Source organism: Sander lucioperca, chromosome 10 (genome assembly GCF_008315115.2).
Source record: "Sander lucioperca isolate FBNREF2018 chromosome 10, SLUC_FBN_1.2, whole genome shotgun sequence".
In the NCBI taxonomy this organism is placed as follows: Eukaryota; Metazoa; Chordata; class Actinopteri; order Perciformes; family Percidae; genus Sander; species Sander lucioperca.
The window spans coordinates 30,265,580-30,284,956 of NC_050182.1; the positions used below are offsets into that span (position 1 = coordinate 30,265,580).

Sequence of the window (19,377 nt, forward strand, 5' to 3'; positions counted from 1 at the left end):
TAAGCACACCTCGGAAAACCAGATTACTTTTCAGGATATGTCCTGGAAGGGAACGTCACCACAAGGTCTATTTAGTGGCATGTAAAAGATGAAATTGTCATGTAAATAATTCTTGGTCTTGGAAACAGAGGATCAAGAATCCACTAATCTCTGCTTTTAAGTCAACATGGAGAAGTCCTTATAAAGCTCAGAAAAAGCTAACCTGTTAGCTCTACATAAACCCCCTTAGTTACTGACGCTATGTCTGTCAAGCTTCCCATCTGGCACAGCAAACAATACAGTTTACAATCATAACAGTGGCAGATTTACCATCTCAAATTCTCAGGAATTTATGAAACAATGGATCTTAAATTTCACACAGAAGTAAATAAAAGTAATCTTTTAACTTTTAGCCTTCACTGACAATGGATTTTCAGCTGTAGTTAGCTAGCTTATGCCAAAGCAACCCAGTGTTTAGATGTATGCTTTAATGTTTGCATTTTCAAACAGTATGGGTTTCCTTTAACAACAGAAAAGAATTTGAGAATGAGGGCCGCTAACTAAGGGGGGGATGGGGGAGCTACAACCCCCCCCAAAAATCGAAACCTATTATAATTTCCTTTACATAGATAAAGACATTTGCACCATACCTTGATGCAGAAAAGGCACAAATTGTTGCAGAAACATTCACCAGAATGCAGGAAATGAAGTCTTTGATATGCTCAAAATTAAAATTTTGCTCACAAGTGGAGATCTCAACTGCCCCAGTGTTGAACCCATAGTCACGCTCTTGTACCAAACTCTGAAATACTAGCGTCTTGGCTTCTCACGTCACCTGTAACCCCACAAAATAATCAACTACTAATACTACTACTAATGGAACTACTGTGGTGCAGTAAGCTAGTTAGCCGAACATGCTAAAGACTGCAGCTTACGTTAAACATAAACACACTGTTTAATGAATTTAAACACTTCTGACCTTGTGGTTTTGGTAAGGTTTAATATACACCACCCTCCGAACTTTAAATGCAAATCTAGGTCTATTTATGGTTGCTATGCTGTGATTGGACAATCGCTGATTGGAGCAAGGTGTATCGAACTGTCAATTCCACTAAGAAGTTTTGATGTGATTGTTTTGCCAGGTCAAAAATGAACTTTAATCTCTGCTACATTACCTTCATATTAGTAATGATAAATAATAATGACATTAGTAATAATAAAAAAATATTACTTTTTTAATCATGTCGCATGGCTGTAGCCTAATGCAGAGTTTATACAAGTGTATCTGTGTGGGTGTATAATGGTAAAAAAAAAAAAAATAAATAAAAAAAAGTTAGTAATCGTAGTTGCCACAGAGTGGAGGGTGTTGAGCTGTAGTGTTCCCATAAAAATTTTTATAGTCGAACAAGGCGGATGTTATTTTCTGATTTTTAATCTTTCTAATCCCAGCTAACAGAACATTTTTCCTCTATAAAAGCAGACATGTGTGCTTATGTATCTGGCAGAATTTATGAATATGTTTTGATGTATAAATCTAAGGACCATGAAAAGGCCATCTGGTACTTTAATAATAAGAATAACTATCAAATGAAAAGTACAAAAATAATTCGGCTACTTGTGTACTTGCAAACACTAAAGATTATAGGATTGCAGACACTGAGTTGACAGTTGCACCTCAGACATTACAGTGTTTGGATGGGGACAGGATCGGGCAGGGCACTGCCCCCCTCAGTGGGTAAACTCCACACACTGCAGCCATTCAGTTGGCGAGGCTCACTGGATAAAGTTAGGATTGTTTGTCAGGGGGTTGTAATGCCAGGAATGCTCAGTGCTGGCTCCCCCTGTGTGTGTGTGTGTGTGTGTGTGTGTGTGTGTGTGTGTGTGTGTGTGTGTGTGTGTGTGTGTGTGTGTGTGTGTGTGTGTGTGTGTGTGCGTGTGTGTCTCACACTTTCAGCAGCAGCAGCAGCAGTTTGGATCTGTGGTAACACCCCCACGCTCTCTGAACTCTGAAGTAAAATAACAGATTCTATTTCTCTCCTGCAGGCTATTTTGGTACCCCGACACACACACACACACACACACACACACATACCCATCCAACACCTCAAATTACCCCACCCGTTGCCTCCACCGCCCCAGTAGAGACAGTCTTGTCCATACTTTGCGCTGGCATTTTCTAGCATGTTCCATTCGTCATTCATCATGACATCACTTTCTAAATGAGCAGACACATGGACATGAACAAACAAACAACACACACACACACACACACACACACACACACACACATTGGTCTGGTGATTCACAGCTTGAGTCAAACTAGTGTCCAGCTGCATCTTCTTCTGTTCTGCTTAACTCTCTGCTCAACTTAAGTCTGCTGTTTGGGGTTGAAATGATGTTTCATCTTAACAAATGTATTTCTCATTAAAATGTGATTTACTATCAGAAATGAAATAGTGGGTTGGCAAGTGAACACATAATTGGAATAGCTCAACATTTTGGGAATTTCTTTAACCTTTTTTTGTTTTTTTTCATTTGTTTGTTTGTTTTTTTGCAGAGTAACATGAGACGATTGATACCACTCATATGTCAGTCAGCGGAAATAAATGACACTAGTGCCAAAAGTTGATTAGCCTAGCTTAGCTTAGCACAAAGACTGGAGGTAGGGGAAACAGCTAGCCTGGGTCTCTCTAACGTTCTAAATGTTTCCTACCAGCACATTTAAAGCTTGAAACAGAAGATGTGTTTTTGTTATGAGATATGTGCTGTAACTATTCCTTTAAGATTCTTTTAAGTGATGTAGATTATAGAAGAAATATTACATGACTTAATTAAGTCAGTGTAACAATACCACAGTATACCAAGTACTTTGTTACAAGTAAAAGTAAAAAGTAGTAGTAAAGTAAAATTTAAATGTATTCATTTTATTTATTACTTAAGTAAAAGGGCACAAGTATTATCAGATGCAGAGTTAACCCTGTCAGTTATATTTTTTACTGATGTATTACTTCTGATGCATTCAAATATAATATGTTGTAATTCTATCTAGTTGTGTTATAGTGTGTCATAGTTAATTTATAATAATAATGCATCACATTTTGAAAAAATGATCATACATTTTGTATGTAAAATCTTAAAGCCCATGCACCCATTAGTCCACCCACACAGGTGTTATCACTTATGTTGCCTAATAGACCTCTTCTGTGTCTGTGTAGGCAACACATTTTTAAATTTTTTTATTTATTAGTTTATTAGGACAATGCAAAAAAACGTTTTAACATGTTACAGTAACATGAGTTGCATATATAATTTCCAAATAAGACAGTCCCTCGTTAGGCTATTCTGCTTAAAAGAGGTCATAACAAATCATCATTACTGTTATTATTATTAATTACATGGGTGTGTTCGTGTGCACAAAATGCACTTGATTGACTTTTCTTGCAAACATCAGTTGTTTTGTTGTACCTGCAGGGTGGGACAACTTATCCCATTTTCAATCTTATTTATCATCATCATCAATCTTAGAGTTTGGTGACACATCATCATGTAAAACTCAGCATAGCTGCACCCAATTTACAGATTTGAGGTCTAATAAGCCAGCGTGATTGTAATGTACTTTGTTATTTTCCACCACTGGTACATGTAGGCTATATTGTTTTTTTTATCCAACCAAGAGCCCTTCCGTGGACTGTATGACCTCTTACTTAATGGAACAAAGCTTTAGTGTATCCAGGCCAAAAAAACATGTATTACTTTGTTGCTGTCATGGTTTCAATACTATCATGGGAAAACCTTGCCTCTCTGTGAGATAAGAAATCTATCCAACCTTGTATGCTCACAACCCTTTCAACCCCTTTTAAATTATGTCAATAACAACAGCAACTTGTGATTTATAGCACTCATGGCTGCAGGCTTCATGGCTTATGTGTGGGTTTCCTCTATATACCATAATACACCAGGAGATAGCTATGGCACAGTTGTTTGGACTCTTTTCCCTCATGAAGAACGTGTGGACATTTCTCAGTGCCGTACCCCGGCAACACAGCAACACACAGACGACGACACACACATCGCCTCCAGCTGTAGCTGCAATGTCAGCTTGCTCCAATCATTTAGTCCAGCAAAGACATGTGTTTTCCCTTTGCACCCTCAGGATGATGTCACATCCACAAAGTCATGTGCTCCCCAAGTACAGCTTAATTTAAAACATCTCCATTTCCTGACTCAGAACAGTGTGATCTGTATTGAGTCTTAAAAGTTGGTCTTGCATCAGGGGAGACAACATAGATAGAAAGTATGCACCAAACAGAGGCGCAAAGTGACAAGCTCCCCATGGATAATGGGTAAGTGGGACATTATAATCGCTCCCTTGGGTGAATAAACCCTTTTTCAAGAGAGGTAATAGCACAGATACCAGGCCAGGGTGAGTTTGATTTGTGTTGTGGCAAGAAATTGTGAAATCTCTGTCATTACTGCGTCTCTGTCCTGTCATCACCCTGTTTTCACACAGACGTGTGCACAGAACCTCAGCCCACACACATACTCGCCAAATTAAAGCCCAAATTAGATGTCTGAGAAATCTTACACTATCATCCCAGGGATACAATTCCTACCTGTCCCCTAGACATGGTAGTTGATAAAAATCATTTTAATCAACTGTATCTGTTCTACTTCTACTTGTTTTTCTGTTAAATCTATTAGCAATGAGGTGCAACATTTCTTTATTCATACTGGTGTTTTTAAATATGAGATCAGGGTTGCAGTAAAGCTATCTTGTATGTCTTAAATGCACCAGTCCTAAGAATTAATATTGACCATAAAAATATTATATTTCAGCTCAACTTACGTGTAAACATTATAAGAAGGCTATACAAGAACACCCTGAGATGCTAAACACTTGAAAAACACACACAGCACAAAAGGAACAACGGCACATAACACTTGGATATTGTGCCAAAACAAGCAGAGCCATAGATCATGACAGATTACCAGGATGTTGGATTTAAAATGTTGGCCTCAAACCAGCAAGAAATCATTTCCAGTATGTTTACTGCTGAATTGTGCCCCACAGCTCACATAATATTTCAGTGTTCTTCAAACATTTTTTTTATCATTTGTTGAAGCAACATCCTCTTATTCCATACAGTGGAAGTAGTAGGATCATGTGATAATGTTCAGGTATAACCGCAGATGTAGTCAATGAATAAAAGAGAATAATTGCTAAAAACCTCAGGTTCACTGTTGGGTGGTTTTGACAAATTGATAAAAAAAGTTGCTCCACTGATTTAGTATTGCACTCTCGTGAAGTTGGGGACTCACAGGAGTCGTATAAAGAAAAATAATGCCAAAAAGCATCTTGTTAAGAATGTTCGGTCTCCAAGGCCAAGTTGAGATTAAAAATGAAAAATAAATTCTCTCAGACTTAAGAAAGCTCCTTCAGAGCCACAGAGGACATCACACAACTGTTTCCGTAAACTGAGTAGCACTCCATATGGCAATTAAAATAAATATTTGTATGTACAATTGGTGAAATGCCCCTTAAATCTGTCACAAATCTAGGCTAAACCTAAATGCAGACACCGGACAAGCAGGCAAGGGAAAAAACAAGTCTTTTATTGTGTTAAGCAGGTGAGATGTTGGCTGGCAGAGGGGAAGTAATCCGGGAGTAGGCTTGGCTAAAGGAATCCCGAGGTGGCTGGCGGGCTTGGCGGACTGGTGAGGCGGCCAAGCAAGCAGGTAATCCTGGAGACAAGGAGAACAGGTGTTAGGCAGGCAAACAAGCTAACTGGACTATAACTAGACAGGAAAGCAAAGTGACTGAGTTGAGCTGAAAGCAGGGCACATTGACAAACCATGAATGGCACAACGATCCAGTGGGGAGTGGCTGTCGGTGCAGGTTCTTGTAGGGAGGAGATAATGGCTTGATGACCGGCAGGTGTGCAGAGATATAGAGAGAGAGAGAGAGAGAGAGAGAGAGAGAGAGAGAAGTGGGAGAAGGGTGAAGGGTAACGTACAGACAGACAAAACTAAAACATATCAAGCACACATCACTCATACAAAAAGGGTGAAAATGTATTCACATTATGCATATTCCAAATAAAGCTTTGTTTAATCACATCAACCAAATCAAAAATAAGTATTATTCCATAGGAGCACTGGTTGCACCAGACTTGATGGTAACTTGGAGGCTAGACACTGCATAGAGGGCAGTAGATAGAATGTTGGGTTATTTTGGCCATGTGTGCAAGATAATATAACACAGAATGAAAGAATGTCATATTAGAAACACTGACAGTCCTACATTACATTATATTGGCTCCAGTACTGACTGTTCCCACTAACTCTGTATTTAACAGATTTATAAAAAAGATAACGCAGTGTATATAAAGGCTTCAATTACACCGCATTTCTAGTACTGTCTTTCACCCCCAACTTAAATAACTAGTTAGAGTTCAATGTGGAAAAGGATATTTTTTTTATTCTGACTTTGTACAGTGGATGTAAATATTGGACCAAATGTGACTAGCAAGGCTTGTGAAGATCCGAGGTCTGCTAATAATCTGAGCTTTGTCGTTTCGACTATCCTGGTCTTTTAACAAACTTTACCATTCTAGCTATGCCTGCAAATATTTTTGATTTTGACTCAGACAAAATGACATGGATATGGAATCAGTCAAGCAAACAGGGCAGGGTTTCCAGTGGTAACATGGGTGGGAGAACAGGCCAGTCTTTGTTAAAAAGCTTTAGTATCACAGAGGAGAGAGAAGCCATTGTGCTTTAGAAAAGCCTCCTTATGGTTCATGTCCTCAGATTGTAATGGATCCTCAGCCCCAGTTTAACAAATGCAACTCACTCCAGCCATCAGTATATGCATTTCAATGGGCCTTGTTACTGGAAATGGGCTGCCTGGTTGTCATCAGCTTATCAAGTGTAGGATAAACTACCTCTCATCCATCCCATGCATCCACAGCAAGATAGGACAAAAGTCATGTGAGAACATACAAGTTGACTGTATGAATGGGGAAGCAGTTCTGATAATTACCAGTTTAAACTAACTGCAGCCCTTAGAACTGAAGATTAAAAGATCACCAATCATTGTAGGCAACGGTTAAAATAAAATAACCACCATACAAAAAACTGTAGTTTTTCCTTTTTTTAATCTCACAAAATTGAATGATTCTGTTCCTGAAAAGAGAGACAGAGTAATCTAAAAAACACTGAATGCACAGTTCTCATTTTACAGATGTTTTTCATGGTTCATTTTAGGCACTTGGAATCATAACAACATTCCCTTTCTGAACAACAAATACATCTTTGGTCCAGTATGTAATTAAAAAAGAAAATAAAGCCAGAGTATGAAAATAACACCAGCTTCAATGTGTGTTTCCATAAAAATGTATTTTTGACATATATAAAGCTTAATAAAGACTTTAATACTACTACATCTCAGAAATGACCAGCAATCTTACAGATGTTTTGCAAGAGAATACAAGTGAGAAAAATGTATGCATTGGCTCAATCAGATGTACAGCAGCACAGGATTGTTTTAGTCAAGTCACATTTGGCAAAAATAGGTTTCTTTTTCTTTTTTTTTTCCAGTCCCCTTCCTTTGAAAGATAAAGAGCGATTGAGACACCTCTGCTCTTACCACAGCCAGTTCAGCTACAGGGCAGCCACGTCCGATATGAATTACTGCACGGTGAAACCTGTGGCGGCTGCACATGTGCAATATAGTAATTACTGAAGTTGATGTCCTGCACGTACGGAGCTGGCTGGTAGTAACACGTGACATTAGTTACAGTGGGGATGGCATTCTGCTCAGCCAGCACCTTCAACGCCAGCATGGAGATGAGGCTGAGCGTCTGGCGCCGCTCGTGGCCCATCAGACACACGGTGCTCTCGTTCACTACTTCGTGAAGAGTCATCAGGCACTCGTACCGTTTGTGCTCCATGCCAGCAAAGTGGTTTTGCAGGTAGGCTTCCAGTTTCCTCTGCTGTTCTCTTATGTCAGAGAAGTCAATGAAGAAACGCGAGCACATGTAGCGTTGCATGTGCTTCATGTCCGCCTCAGAGGAGGGTGTGAACCCTCGCACCAGCAGGTGGCAGTACTTCAATAAGCCGCCCCCTCTGATTTCTTCCGGGCTGCGTGTAGCTATGGTCCTCTGGCACAGGTGCTCCATGGCCTCCTTGAAGTCCCCATACACACTCTCTCCGACCACAGTGGGGTGAAAGCTCTCAGACATGGGCGTCTCTGAGCAGCGGTCAAATAAGAGCAAAGAATCGAGGCAAATCTGGAAGGAGTCCACGCTGAATTCGAACTGCCGCCGTAAAGAGTCCACAAATTTTAACTCCACATTCTTTCCTGTGTTGTTGGACAGCGAGATGAGGCTCCAGCGGTCCGTGTCATTACAGACTTTCACCAGTTTCTGTACATAGGCCTCTTTGAGAGTCAGTGCCGTGATGCGCTCCCTAGAGACCCCGGCTGGCAAGAAGTCAAACAGGCAGTCCAGCACGACGTCCTTCACCAGACGGAAAGCCTGATCATCTTTCAGAGACACGCCAAAGATCAGGTCGAGGTCCTTATAGCCCAACCCAGTATCCTGATGGAGCACATAGCTGGCAGCCGAGCCGTTCAGCCTCACGTCCTTAACGCACACACCCCTCTCCTCCAGCCTCGCCCGCACCACCTGGACAGGACAGGGACGAGACAGAGACACAGCATGTCATTAATGATATACATTCATTTATACAGGTTCTCTTTTATAAAATGAGAGTCAAAGAAATTATGAAAGAAATATACACATAAAAAGACTTGGAATATGTCCAAATAAGCTCCACATGGGCCTAGTGGAAATCAATAGCTTGTGAAGGCAAGATCAATACCGCTGCTCACAAAAGTCCATTTCATCATCAGCCTTAGTCTGAATGAAACCTGAAGAGCACAAACAATGAGCAGCAGAGCTATTGAGTCTGTGCTCCGGGTCCATCTCCCACTGGGTCAGATTATCTTATCTGATCACAAACACAGTGATAAGATTTAGAATCATGAACTGCAACCAAGAAAGTGAACACCAGTGTGCAAAAACTTGCTTCAGGCTAAACGTCACAACCTCAGGTCATTAAGGGTCAGCAGCTTTTCCCTTCCTCTGTCCCAGTGACCTGTGAGATGTCTAAACTGTCTCGCCTCAGTGCGGCCACATTGGAGAAGGATGATCTACAGCTGGACAGGGTGTGCCTACATCACTGCGAGCAAATGATGTCTGAAATAAGACATCAAACATACTGTAGATTTAGCTTCCTTGCCTGAAGGGAAATGACAGTCCACTTGTGCCATAAAAACACTGTTCTCCAAACAAAACCAATAAACGTCTGACAAACTGCACATGTAAGAGACACTCTGACTCCACAAGCATTTCCACTGAGCAAATAATAATTGCTTACAATTCAAACAGTAAAACCTGCAGCACAAATGAGTTGTTACACACTCACGCACAATCCTAAATCTCCCTAGTGGCACTGACCTGTCAGATTAGTGTCTGGTAACTCTCTCTCCCATGGTGATCAGATAACAAGCTGGCTCTATTTATACATACTGGGTCAGGCTACGGACAAACAAACATTTGAAGGCAAATCAACTCTCCACACAGGAGTGTGTAAAGGAACAAAATTATAATTGCATAACTTGGCAGTTATTGCGTTGTAATCAAATTCCAGTCAGAAGCAATAACATTGTGATCTTTGTGTGCTTCTGTGGTCGGCCTGATATGTCAGCGCAGTCAGAGCCAAATTCAGGGTCAGCTCTACACTTGACACCTTTCCTTCCTCTGCCCTCCGATTACAGGTAGTCATATATACTTGACTGAAAGTGAGTGGTTAAGCCTCTGCTGGCTTTACAAATCTTGTCAAGTCTGTCTCACTTCTTGAGAAAAAGAAAATTAATAAAAAGTTGCAAAAGTGCAAGGAGCTGTAAAGTACAGTGTCTCACTCATAAGCTGTGAAGTTGTTAAGAACAGAGAGTGTTGTTATCTTAGATCTACATTTACAGCCCTGTAACTCCTTGGACTCTAGCTTCATGATGCTGCAGTCTGATGTTAGCGGCCTGTCTATCTCTCTAAACCTGCAGCAGGACAAAGGTCCACACTCTCAGTCATGCCTCCTGTGGTGCCTAACAGAAGACCCACAAAACCCATTAAATAAACATTTAGGCTAAATAGCTTCGGTCTAGGTTGTTATGACAGGAGATTCACTGGTGATCGATGTTCAGCCAACCACTAAATAAATCGATGTGGCAGATGGCAGATTTGAGCTAAATAAAATGATATGGGGTTTCCACAAATCCAGGGGAAACAGTCCCCACATTTGGGGCTCAAACCTGCATTTAAGCCTCCTGCATGCTCAATGGGGCATTCATCTTTCTCCAACCACAAGCATGAAGCCCTGGGCTTCACAGGCTTGTTGAGCTCATCTTAAATATGTCAATGTGTAAATGAAATAGGAAAAAAAATTTTTTACAAGAGACATTTCTTGACTCAACTTAGGAATCCACTATGTTCATTCTGAAATTCTATCATGGCATTTAACTTACACTTTAATGCATAGCCAACTATGTAGGGACGCCAGGAGAAGTGAAATGTGATCCAGCCACAATGTAGCCTATATGTGGCTGGAAATGTGGAGGGACTTTGGCACACATCTGTATACATTTTCCATCAAACCAGGGGAGTTGTAACCATATATTCCTCACTGTTTCCCCCAGCCTGTTTGTAAAATCTGAAGGAAGAATACCTTTTAATTTTTTCATTCTGCTGTCTGTAATAAAATGTTTACTTCACTTTAGTCATTAAGATATACAGCATAGTTTGCCTGCAGATATTTTTGAAAGAATGATCACTGAAGAAATACAGTGCTGGGAAGAAATTAGGAGTCGAAAATCAAGCTTGCCCCAAAAAGAGGAAACTGACCAGACAAAATGATGATGTAGCCTAATGGGTCATGGGAATATAATTAAGCAAGGAAGGATCCAAAGAACTATAGGTTATATCCTTGGTTTGGGGTTTGGAGACAACCAGGGGTCCTAGAGAGGTTTCCAAGGGCGTTCCAGACAAATAAAGTACAGATTTATTTTAATATTCCATTCCCCTGGTGAGACATCTCACAGTGAGAGGATATGTATAAGAGTTAACTACCCACCTGAAGGATAGCCAGCTGCAGCCTAATGCCTATTCAATTTCATTTTTATGCATTTAAATATGTGATTCTAACCAACTCTAAAAAAAAATGATGGATCCCCATGCTCAAACTTAAATCTGCAACTAATAAATAAGTAAACATGTTGGAATGCACAAGTGAGTACGTGAATGTGTTATTAGTAGCCTACCTGAACAATCTGCCGTGGTTGCACGGACAGAGTGGGGAAGTTTCCTCGGCCGTGGATGGGGACAGCCTCCCCCAGGATCGAGTCTAAGCGCTGCACCTGATCCCAAGACAACACACAGAACCGCCGACTCTGATCCGACACATCACCGCAAGACATGGCGATGTTAACTTGCACCAAAAAAAAAACTAATCTGCAGAATGTAAATCAGCGCTTTCTCTCAACCTAGCTCTTATCTCTTCAACACAAGAGAGATATTCCTGTGGATGTCAGCGGTGAGGCGCTCCGATTAGTAATGTAGAGGTGAAGAGTAGAAAAACTTAGAGTCAGTGAGTTCAGCCGTTTCCTCCGGTGTGTGCCGCTAAAATCCGGTCAGTCTGCAAAGAGCCTATTCATCAGAGGGTTTAAAACCTCCTTATTAGCATGCGCCCTGTGATTGGCTGCTGTGTTTGGTCATTGATTATGGACGCCCTGTCTGCAGAGAACTTCCTTCATGTGACGCATTTGACAGCCTCCTCCCCTCTGTTCTGCTCATGGTGCAGGCTGCATGCTGACAGGGTTTTCCCTCAAACAAGTCTTATAATCTAATGATCTTTTGATTTAAAGCTGCAACACCATTAGAAATGAGCGTTTATTAATGTACTATTTGGTGATTTATGTCAGATAAGTAATAATGACGGACCAGATTACAACTGTGCAAACACAATTTATACTTTCCCTCCTATGATGTATTTCTTTATTTGACCAGGGAACGTTTGCAGAGCATGCAGGATTTTTTTTCCTGCAACGCCCTGCTATAAGATCCTACACTCCATGAGCATAGATAGACAGAGACAAACATAAGCACTCCAAAGCAGGAGAAAAAGGCCTTGCTGGAGGGCATTTCAACAGCAGCTACAAGTTACTTTGTCTTAGCAAGATTATCCAGAAAACTCATCCTAGTAACTTTCCAGTGACAAGCCAAATTTACTAACTAATTAAACAAACCATTGTCTACTTGCCACCAGTTTTATAATTTTGTTTAGAAGAAGTATGTTTTTTTTCTGCATTTCCTATTTCCTTATTTGTTGTGTCAACTTACTTTTCTGAACTTTTTTTTTCTCCTGTTTCCGCTTTATACAATATCATCATAAACAGAGCATAATGCATACATGGCCCTTTCCTTAAGTGTATTTATTTGTTTATTTAAAGGACCCCCATTAGAGGATGCCATGGCAATCAGCTAATCTTCCTGAGGTCCACAACTGACATAGTTACAATAAATAACACATTACATGATGAACATTCATTTCATTAATACTGTACATACAATTAATAATTTTAAAATCTATATATATGATGTTTAAAACGAATGAGAATTATATATAGATTATGTGCAAAACCCAAATATTTAAAAGAAAACTATAGCACATAGGCCTACCTCCTACTATTCAGTCTGTATACAGTCCCTATCACTGCTTTCGTCTAAGAGACAAAGTTTGAAGGCTCTTAGCCAAACTGTATAAGAAATTGTAAATTGTATTCCCTTTTATGCTGATTATTAATCACTATCACAGACTTAACATAAAATAAATGTCTACAGGCTACTGTAGATACTGAACAATCTAAAGTCTCGTCAGCTTTCAGCTTTGAACTAATTAATCGAATATGTTTAAATATGTGATTAAAACTAGCTTAACCACATGAAATCACATAAATTCCACAAGAGTCAAAAGCTGCAGCGACAACAGTTACGGATAGCCTGATAAGCTAGGCTAGTTAGCTGTTAGCAGGACTAGCTTATATCGTGCTACTTTTTTCTCTCCATTATGATGATCTACTGTATTCTTCATGTGGTATAAAACACTCAACTTAAGATGTTGGAGCTTCAAAATGTATCTATTTTTGTATGAAACAGGAAAAAGTGGGTAAATTATCTTTACCAAAGGCTATCTCGCCAGCTAGCATTAGCCTAGGGGGAGTCCCTGCAGTCGGTTTGGTAGTTCTTGCACATTTAACATGCTGTTTTGCATCTTTTTTTATAGCATAGTATGTTTATATGTAAAACACATAACAAAAGTGCTTTTCTGGTCTTACCTCAATTTTGCCTAACTACATTTTGGCTTTGTAGGGCAGTATAGTCTTCATCTGATCCACGCCAACATTGGAGAGAAAAAAACTCCTGTATTATGCCAATAAAACATACTGTAAAATATACAAGACAATACAAATGCATGGGTTTTTCTAGTTTCACTGTTATGTTCATAATTTAAAAGAACTCATGTGCAGTGCAGCCTCTTACCTGATACATAAAACAGACTCCATAAAACTTTCTGTAAATCTATCATCTATTTCACTGAAATCCAAAAGCTGTTTGATAACCGCAGAGTATTTAAACGATGATAGGAGGCTATTTAACCTTTAAAATGTTGCTTGCTGATCACACATCTTAATAGTTCCTTATCATTTTTAATAGATGCCCATATTCAAAGTGGAGCGGCCTTACCTTTGACTTTCTTGTTTATTCAGCCACTGGAAAATTAAAGGCTAGTACAACCACACAAACAATTATTCATTCAATTTGCTCATGATTGTGCAGGGGTTTATGAAAAGGCTTTGATAACCTGTGATGCCCTTTAAGCTTTCCATTTACGTTATTAGATAACACACTGCCACTTCTTTCCACTCTGCCTCCTTATCTTTGGGGCAGAGTGTTTTTTTATTGGTTTTGGTACAGCGACAGAAACATACAGACACATTCCTCTAGTCTAACATATGTCAGCTTATATAGGTTGCAGCAATACTGTATGTAATGGTCCATCCAGTGTCCTTCAGTTTATTTGACACCTCTGAATTTCCCGAATCTCTGTCTTCTCTGTCTCATTCTTACAGGAGTGGACTGTGGTCACATCAACATTACTCACAATAACAGACTCTTTCAGAAGATTCTGCCAGTATGTAATTTACCAGGAAACAATACAATTCAGTAATTTCCTCTTTTAAAATGACCCACATATGTCATAATTTATAAGATCCCTAACAAGTCATGCACATACGCAGCATGTTAGTGTGCATGTAAATGTTTTCAAGTGAGTAAAGTTCATTTCATGATTGATCTGTGTGGGGTTTTAGTGATGCATATAATAAAACAGATAGGCGGACACACTCTTACGCACTCAGGCACTCACATCATTCTCCCTACACGTCTGTGTGGGTATTTAGTTCACACTGTTGTCCACAACACACAGCTGGAAGTTGAGTCTCACAAAGCTTTGAGAGGTCGGGGTCGTAGACGTACTGTGGATTTGGTCAACACAGAAGATCACTTTAAATGCTATGATGTCAACATAATACTGTTTCCCCGGAAACCGCATCAGCGGTTGTCGGGCAGCTGGGCAGAGGCCTCTCCAGCTGAGGATCCTGCCTGGTGCCGATGTGATGTGTGCGTCATCTGACTATAAATAACCCCCCATGTGGCAGCTGTGCATCCTGGGAGCAGAACCAGCATTTACCTGAATGTGAAACACTTGGGAATGAGAGAACAATGACAGGAGATAAATGTCAGGCCACTTGACATTCTCAGGTTCCCTGATAGCCTCATGTCAGAGGGAGTCAATCGGATCTGAAGTCAATTTATTCATGCAAAAACAATTAACACAACTTTCAGAAAAAATTAAATGTGTTCACTGCTTTGTGTATTTTACCTTTTGTTAATTCATGTCAATGACACTAGATCCTCTGTTTATCCCTAAATTGACATCCTGCTGAAGCCATGACAACTGAGACTGTGAGTCTAGTAGGCGTGGTGAGATAGCCAGTATTTAAACACACCTTTAACAAATAATGCATTAGACAGGTGTATGTTCCACCATGATCAAACATTATGAAACAATCTGGTAGTCTTGAGTACATGATATAGAAGACCATCAATGAAAGTCTGTTGAAGACTTTAGCTCAAAGGCAGATCATTTTGGTTGTTGTCAAATATCTTTATCTGTCTTTGTCTCAGTGGCAGCGACAGGAAGAGGAACAATGCAGGGGAACAGGCTTTTGTGCTGTGACATTGTGTTGTAAAAGCTTGGCTGAAAATCGATGTTGGCTAACAGCAAGCAGCAAGGTGTCACAATGATCAATCGTGGGAAGACAGATAATGCTCACAGGATGACTTGTGAAGCTCTTTTCTTACTAGTCTGTCAGGGCCCAATACAATCTAAGTGAATTATTTCTCCAAGAAGACTTCCCTCATCTTTCTTCTGCAGACATGTTATACTAAAGACCAACTGTTTGCTATTATTAGAGTGGGCACCATATCTAACTGTAGACAGTATTGTCAAAGCTAAAATAGTGATGCAGCTGCTGCTATTCCATTGCATGCCAAACATTACACTGCATGTTTAATTTAGAAAATCTACTTTAATTTTGTGAATGAATAAGCAGTTTGATTCTATCAGGGTTGCTTTTCAGGCTCAGTCTGCCATGGCAGCAGATAACCAGGTTGAGTTGACCAGTCAGACTGAGCCCCAGGGGCTATACCTGCTAGAGAGAGTGTGTGATGATAAGAGTGGTTGGGTTTACTTTTCCAGATTGTTTCGGATGACAAATCTATGGGACAGCGGAGTGAGGTTACGCAAGCAGCTGCGCTTCTGACGTCAGACTCCCTCGGCCTCCGCTGCCTGCTTGATTGATTACAGTAGTGCTGCTGGAGAAAAAAACACACACACCAAAATACACTAAAGATTCAAGTGGCATTATACCTCAGCTCTCTGCTTTGTCCACACCTGCACACTGAAATAAAAAAATACTTACATTATTCACATACAGACACATTATTTTATGTTGATCTGTTGTAATCTCTGTTCCTATTGTTGGACTGAAATCAAATTATGACTTATGTTGCCTTGTTGTGGCCCAAACCTGATTTTAGATGTGTGATTAGTGATTATATAGTATTTCCCAAAAATTGCTGGTATGTTAAGACTGGTTTTGATAATAAACATGATCCAATGAGTCATTTTGGAAATGGTTTTATGTTATAGGATGAGTTTTTTTTTTAATTATTATTAATTTACTCAACACTGAGAGCTGTGATATTATTTTCTAGCATTTTCTACAAGATCCCAGGTCCATAGTTATGCTACAGCTGTGGCAGTATCTCTAATTAAGAGAGGTTATTTTATAGTTGAAGCACTCTGAACAAATACAGTGAAAGGCTACTACTTTACTGTTTGAATCGGTGAATAGGGAAATAAAAAAAAGGTTTGAGACTGAAGCTGCGTGAAAGAACATCAAATACATCATAGAAAGAGAAAAAATGTAAGTGGCTGAGTGTTTAGAAACATGGATATATAGACTACAAAGGTACACAACAAGGAAAGATAAGAAATGCGATTCAATCTTTTTATTTCCCCAATAAATTCTCAGCTCATGTGATGTGGAACTGAGAACTGGGGAAGTTGTGCATACATTTTCTCCTGCATCTATACAGAATATATTTTTCTTTTTTTTCCTCAAACTCTCAGCTAAGCAATGAATATCTCACACGTGACCTATTCCTGCTTATAGAGGAGCACGTGTAGAAGAGAGGAAGGTATGGCCCTGGTAATAAAACACCATTACCTCCTCGGTGTCTGGGACGTCCTAACTTGGATAAGCTTCCTTAACTGGAGCTTCAATCATGTTGTGCAACAGTCCAACACTCACTCCAATAGGACATGTAGGGTCCCTGTTGCATATTACAATGTCAAATACTACGCAAAAAGAAAATAAACCCCAGTTTGCTTCACTTCTCAGCGTTGCTGTTGGTAGATGAATGGTTCCCTGTGGGTTTTCACTCTTGTATTATTCTCCCCTGATCAAATGCTACCAACTACACTACATGGACATAGAAACAAGCTGACAGCTGCCTACAATATGCAGATACCACTGAGTCAACAAAATGTAACCATAAAAGCTTATAAAATAAACATGTTCTGTAATTTTCTCAACACATGTGCCTGGTGTGGACGGTTTTTTTTTAAGTTTACAGAGAAGAGAACTGGCTCTTTCCCCTCTCTGGAGCATTTACCAGAAGTGAGAGGGAACCCCTATTTAGCAGCGTGCTCTGATTTCATTCCCAGAAATTCTCTTCTTCGCCCCCCCCATCCAGTAGCTGAGAGAATAACTCAGCCCGAGGGCCGATAAAGAGTGTAACATGTCGGGAGCGATTGTGTCGATTCACTGGACACCTTTGGGGTTAAGCACAGCAGTGATATGGAACAGTTCCCTCAGGCGACGTCTGGTAAACAGGTCATGATCAAACCATGTAACTGATACTGCTCTGAAAACAGCAGACTCTGTCAGTTAGGTTAAAACCTTTGTCCAAATAAGCCACTAATTAAAAAAATATGTAAGCAGCACATTTCTTAGATCATCATCCAGATTTCTTAAATACTCCTCCTAGAAGGATTATAGGATCAGTCAAAAGTGCATCCCATCATGCAGCTGGTCAGAGAGAGCCAGCTGGATGTTCCAAGAGCTACAAAACAACTTTATGATATCAAAAGAACAAAGTACACTTATTAGATTAATCATGATCAGAGTTCCAAATGACAGGTGGTTGGGAATGTCGATTGCAAAAAAAGCTGTTGAACAAAAACAAACCTGTCTTGGTTTCCATAGTTTTGAAAGATCCGGGAGGGGTTTTCTGGTGAAGGGTTGAGATTTATGTAGTGCTGTAACTGAAAGCAGGCATGAGGCAGGCATGTTGCACACATGGCCAAAAGCTTCTCTGAGTTACATACTGCAGCAAGAGGGGCTCAACAGGCCACTCGACATACACCCCAGTGCCAAACATTTCACTGTGCAATTAAAAAAATTGTCTTTTAATAATATAAAACACATCTCTCTCTGTGTGTCTTTCTTTCCTACCTTTCTCCCCTTTACATAATGTCTTTTTAAGTAACATAGGTACACAAGATAAGCGATGTGGAGCATTTAACCCGTTATTTCCTCGTAAAGCTGCACCGTGGCCTTTGGTGTAAGTCAAGCATGCTGGGAATATGTCTGGTCATGCCCTTTCAGTTACCCAGCATTCAAGATTTACATGTCCGTCACCTTGCACCACCTCCTTTCCCCTCTCACTTTATTGTCGTTGCTTCATAAACCTGGGCCATGACCAAGTAAATGAATATCAGCAGCTTATATTGCACAACAATCATCTGTACATAACCCCATTACTACAATGTATGTGTTTCTACAGTATGGTTGCCTAAAGATCCATACACTAATATATTACCTAATAATATTAAAGCCAGTGGGGGAATACATATTCTGATATTTTACTTAAGTTAATACTACACTATAAATATTACAGAAGTAACATCCAGCATTAAAAGTTAACTTCAGCAAAAGTACAGAAGTATTATCAGCAGATAGCTGCAGTAGAGTTCATTTTAAATGTTTACATACTTTTGGGTGGTTTCATTTACCATATAACAATGCATTGTATCGTATGTGCTTATTGTAGATTTTCTAAAATCATAATAAGTAACTAATATAAAGTGATCAATTTTAATCAAAAGGTATTTAAAGTTGTATTTATTTTCAAGAGTCATTTTCACTGACTCTTGTAGTAGTTGTTCTTTTCCCCAACAATTCCACTAAGGATCACACATTTCCATTTTTCAAAATGATAAAATTGTGCTTAATATGATTCCTATGCTGTCATGGTGTGAGTGTGAGTGATAGATACTGAATGTTGACATGGTTTATGTTACAGAAAAATGTGAACATTGATGCAGAAGATGTTTCTTTCTAACGGATGTTTCTTTCATGTTTTACAGTAAAGGTAATGTGTGGACATGAAAAGAGATCATTGGAATATTTATTTTCAAAATCAGTCGGACTACTACTACTCAAGACACTGTTGCTTTGAAAACAAAAACAGTGATGATTTATATGCTGGCAAATGATCATTCAGCAACCAAAGCATTTATCATTTATAGGCCTTATCTAACAGTCGGCATGATAACGGTTGCTGTGATAAGGTCTCACCCTGTGGTACCCTG

The 19,377-nt window shown here is 39.7% G+C and overlaps 1 protein-coding gene across 1 annotated transcript; it reads right to left on the reverse strand.

The window, feature by feature from the left end:
* Positions 1–7,117: 7,117 nt before the first annotated feature.
* On the reverse strand, positions 7,118–11,754 carry tent5ba (terminal nucleotidyltransferase 5ba). Its single transcript, XM_031298800.2, has 2 exons — positions 11,357–11,754; positions 7,118–8,666 (listed from the first exon to the last, which is right to left on the reverse strand). The coding sequence occupies exons 1-2, from the start codon at positions 11,510–11,512 to the stop codon at positions 7,638–7,640; spliced, it is 1,185 nt and encodes a 394-aa protein (XP_031154660.1). The 5' UTR covers positions 11,513–11,754; the 3' UTR covers positions 7,118–7,637.
* Between the last annotated feature and the right edge of the window lie 7,623 nt (positions 11,755–19,377).